We start from the raw sequence: 4440 nt of genomic DNA, 5'->3' as shown, positions 1-4440 counted from the left end.
AGGGTAAAACCAATGTTCAACATAGATTTGGGTTAGGCCATAACATTGCATATGGTTTGGTCATTTATTTTGTCTTTAAATCGTTTATCCAATATTCTTGGTTATTTGTGTTGAATCAATCCATATATCCTTAAAATCGCATACAAATTTAATTGTTATCCGATTTTAGGGTAAACAGAGATAATATGAAACAATTTTAAATATCGAAACACACAAGCCACTAATTAAGAATGTAGTATAATTTGCTTTTCTCCACCATCAAATTGATTAGTAGACTACTTTCTTTTTCCTTTTTACAAGAGAATATTATTTAGCCTGAGTTCTGAATTTGTTTTATCTTTCTTGCACGTTTGAACGTCTTCCATGATAAGCATCAACTGATAATATAATAAAAATGATAACTAACATTTAATTTACACTATCAGATCAATTATATTAATACGTAAATGCCTCAACACTTCTTAAATATTATAAACATTAAAAAGTAAAATAGACTTGCCGAATATTAAAATTCCTTACAATGTCTGTTTTGAGGACTTTATAAATCTCAACACCAATAAGACAATTGGCAGACAAAGAGCGGATCTATACGTGAATATATGCATGGAATCCATCTCTTTTATTTTCTAAGTCCCACTATGATCGATGTAGATCCCTACAGATATATGTATCCTATTGCACAGCCCCACCACATAATTTCTATACTAGAAAAGAAAAAGTCGACATCTATATGTATATAAGTCCCTGTAGCTCACCCCTACTTCTATGGAAGTCCATATCAATAATTCGGAGTTCAATCCCAGTTAACATTTATATCTTCTTTATCAAATATAATACCCCGGTTGCACAACCTTGGACAAACAGAATACATAGCAATGACAATGACTTGGGAAAAATACCTTAATAGACTCTCCACATTACTTAATTATTAAACTTGGGAAAAATATCTGATTCTTTACACCTTCGTATAAAGACCAAACATTTTACCAAAGTACGTAGTTTGACAGCTATAATAAGCCCCACTTGTGCAACAAGTAGATTATGATTATTGATTAATTCCTGTTTAGGAGTTCCTCAATCATCTGCAGCGCCATTCGTTCTTCTTCATTCATGCCACGTTCTTCGCCTTCTAATTTCTCCACTGAAGTCTCTGGAATTGAAGTAGTTACTATATCTTTTTCTTGCTCCCCCTCTAGGGTTGGTTCGTTGTCATTTATTTTCTTTTTTCCAAGTTCAACAGTCATTACCCAGCTAGAATCAGGCCGAGCCCCAGCTCGCTTCTGCCACACTCCAATACTGGAACTCTCTGTGTCAAGCCTAAGGCAAGTGAGAGATGGAGAAGGCGATTTACAGCACTTTCGAAGTTTTGCGCTAAGAATAGCAGAAAGCGATGATGCTGATGACGATGATCCAGAGAATGACGAATTAACAATATTAGTGTTGTTGTCTTTTCCGCTTTCATTAGGTGCTGCCACTGGGAAGTTTGTTTTGGCATTACGTCCACTCATTAGAACAGCAGCCTCATCGTACGCTCGGGCCGCTTCTTCCGCTGTTTCAAAAGTTCCCAGCCACACTCTCCTCTTCCTACGAGCATAAAAACGATCAAATAGTCATGTTATCAATAATAAATGTGTTTCACGTAAAATTCCTATAAAGGTTGAACTCAACAACAACAACAACCCAGTATAATCCCACTTAGTGGGATCTGGGGAGGGTAGTGTGTACGCAGATCTTACACCTGCCCTGAGGTAGAGAGGCTGTTTTCAAATAGACCCCCGACATCCTTCCCTCCAAGAACTTCCCACCTTGTTCTTGGGGAGACTCGAACTCACCACCTCTTGGTTGGAAGTGGAGGTTGCTTACCATCAGAGCAACCCCTCTTTTTTCTTAAAGGTTGAACTCATGAAATTAAATGTTGCTTCCATGTATATTATCACGATGTATGGGATTAAAGGTAGTGGTACGGCGACGCATAGTGAAAATTTATGTGCATATTAAATTTAATAGTTGAATATCCAATCTAGGAAGGGTTGGAAAATAAAGAAAGAAGAGTGCGGGTGCATAGTAAAATACAGCAAAGGGTGACGAATCTCAGCAACCCAAGAACCCCAATGGCGTTGCCTGACACCTCTGAACTTCTTTGCCTGTACCATACTTGGAGTTAGCGGAGAGACACTGTCAGAGAGCTGATAGAGAAAGAGAGACTGAGAGAAAGTTGTACAGTTGAAGATGCCGAACTAGTTTACGAAGATGGATACATATAAGGGTCTGAATATAAAGGACAGTAGTAGTGGCATACTGGTATTACTTTGTTAATTAAGCTTTATACGAAGGTTGTGTGAGGAGCATTCAAGTAGAAAGTTAATGATTTATTTGAGACTAGTGATTTGTAGTTCAAAAATAATTAATACTATTACTGAAAGTCCCGTGGACCTCTCACTAGCCCACCACCATAGACAGTCCACTCTATAGCAGTAATATCTCTGCTTTAATTCCCTTTTAGTACCATATATATTTGAGGGTACTCTTTGGTATGGCTGCATGTGCAGAGTAAAGTGCTACCTTTTGATGGCGATTGGTGAGAATGAAAGTGAAAGACAAAGATGTAGTAGTAATATATAACTCGAAGCTGCTAGCAGGCCAGTCCAAAGAAAACTATTTCACCAAGCAGTTCCATCAAGTAAAGATAGTTTAATAGTGTGATAGACATGTTCGATCCTTTTACTTCACCTATAGGCATCTACACATTGTTATTTTTGTATTACACGCACTGACAGCTTCCTGTCATAAGCGTTTATTATACACGGTTTAATTTGAAGGAATGTAAGTATTCAATTGGCAAATTGTTAAGTTTGTGGATTTGTATGACAAAGTGACACAAGTATAGGTACCATTTAAGCTATTCTGTCTAAGTCATATGCGAACTTATTATCATATGTTAGTATTACTTTATTTTCGAGGTTATTATATTAAACTGATATGGAGAATTACGTATTGTTTTTAAGAAAATCAACTGAGTATTCATTTTATTGCTACCGGAAGAAGAGTACATTTGAAGGAGGGGTCAGACCTAGCCGAAATTTAATTTGAATATACATATATCCAAAAAAAAGTGATAATAAAGTTGGTGTATTTCATGGTGGCTTGAAAATGAAGATATTAAGCGGACGTTTGGACATAAAAATTGTAAAATTTCGAAAAAAAGTGAACAGAATGACCTAAATGACACTTATACTTGTCTCACTTTGTCATGCCGGTCCCCAAACTTAATAATTTTTCAATTGAACACTTACACTCCTTCAAACCGTGTATAATAAACCCTTATGACACGAGGCCGCCGGTGCGTGTAATACAATCTCCTACACGTAGGATGTCACGTCAAGAAAATTAAACCATGTAGGCTCCAGATCATTTATTATGGCCACATAGGAAAATAAAACGGAAAATGATTATTAATCCCCCCCCCCCCCCCAAAAAAAACCCAAATTTCCCTCTCATTTTACACTTACCCCCTTAGATAGGGCTTAGAAAGTATGAACTACTTCTGTCTCTCCTCTCTTCTCCGTCATCATTGGCGTGATTTTTATGTCCAAAGCCCACTTAAATCCTATCTGCTTTTGCTTTTGTCATAAACAAGGGTTGTTGGTTTTTCTTTTTGAGATTTTTACATTCCTATGCCATATAGTAAACTACATTACCCTAAATGTTCATGTTTAGTAAATTACCCTACCTACACAAGTTTTGTTTACAAAATCTATACAATCCACCTTAAAAGGCTCTCAATCTATTATTTGTGCCTTCAATCAAGGGATGTAATTACACCCTTTTTATTTTTTTCTCTCCTCTTTCCCCTTTTCTCTCCTTATCTTCCACCCACACTCCAAATAATTTTTTGCGTGACTTTTAATAAATATATCTTCAATATGTTTTCTTTATCTTAACATTATAGTATGTGGATAAACATCTCTTAGTTTTAGGTTTACAAAGTCTTTTTCTGCCAACTACTAAACTATACTTTAAATCTTTTGTCAGTTTGGACGCAATCATACGCTGGGACATCCTTTCGAATCTCGACTTTTTCTTATTAACATTAATTAATTAATTAGCTCACTTAATAACTATTCTAATTGGGCGTTGAGATTATCTGCCCAAATAGTCTCTAGGTTTGATCTTATGAATTCTTTTTTTCTCCACAATAATTATTATAGTAGCAATTTGACAACGAAGATCGTAAATTTCAGAAAATAACTCAAGTAAAGAAAGAATTAGTCTGAGAAATGGAGCTCCTTCTTCTATCATTCTTTCAGCTATATATATATATATATATATATATATATAACAAATCAAATCTTAGTACCTGTTAGATTTTGCAAATGAAAAAATTTGAAGACAGAGAAATACTGCAAAAAGACGTATTTAGGATCATATAAAATTGTGAAA

General features: G+C 35.5%; 1 protein-coding gene across 1 annotated transcript; it reads right to left on the bottom strand.

The window, feature by feature from the left end:
- Window positions 1-785: 785 nt before the first annotated feature.
- On the bottom strand, window positions 786-2485 carry LOC104233090 (ethylene-responsive transcription factor WIN1). Its single transcript, XM_009786393.2, has 2 exons — window positions 2074-2485; window positions 786-1584 (listed from the first exon to the last, which is right to left on the bottom strand). Exons 1-2 carry the CDS (start codon window positions 2151-2153, stop codon window positions 1053-1055), a joined length of 612 nt encoding a protein of 203 aa, XP_009784695.1. The 5' UTR covers window positions 2154-2485; the 3' UTR covers window positions 786-1052.
- Between the last annotated feature and the right edge of the window lie 1955 nt (window positions 2486-4440).

Source organism: Nicotiana sylvestris, chromosome 3 (genome assembly GCF_000393655.2).
Source record: "Nicotiana sylvestris chromosome 3, ASM39365v2, whole genome shotgun sequence".
Classification (NCBI taxonomy): domain Eukaryota; kingdom Viridiplantae; phylum Streptophyta; class Magnoliopsida; order Solanales; family Solanaceae; genus Nicotiana; species Nicotiana sylvestris.
The sequence above is the reverse complement of the archived record's forward strand: the minus strand, read 5'-3'. Positions and strand labels throughout refer to the sequence as shown.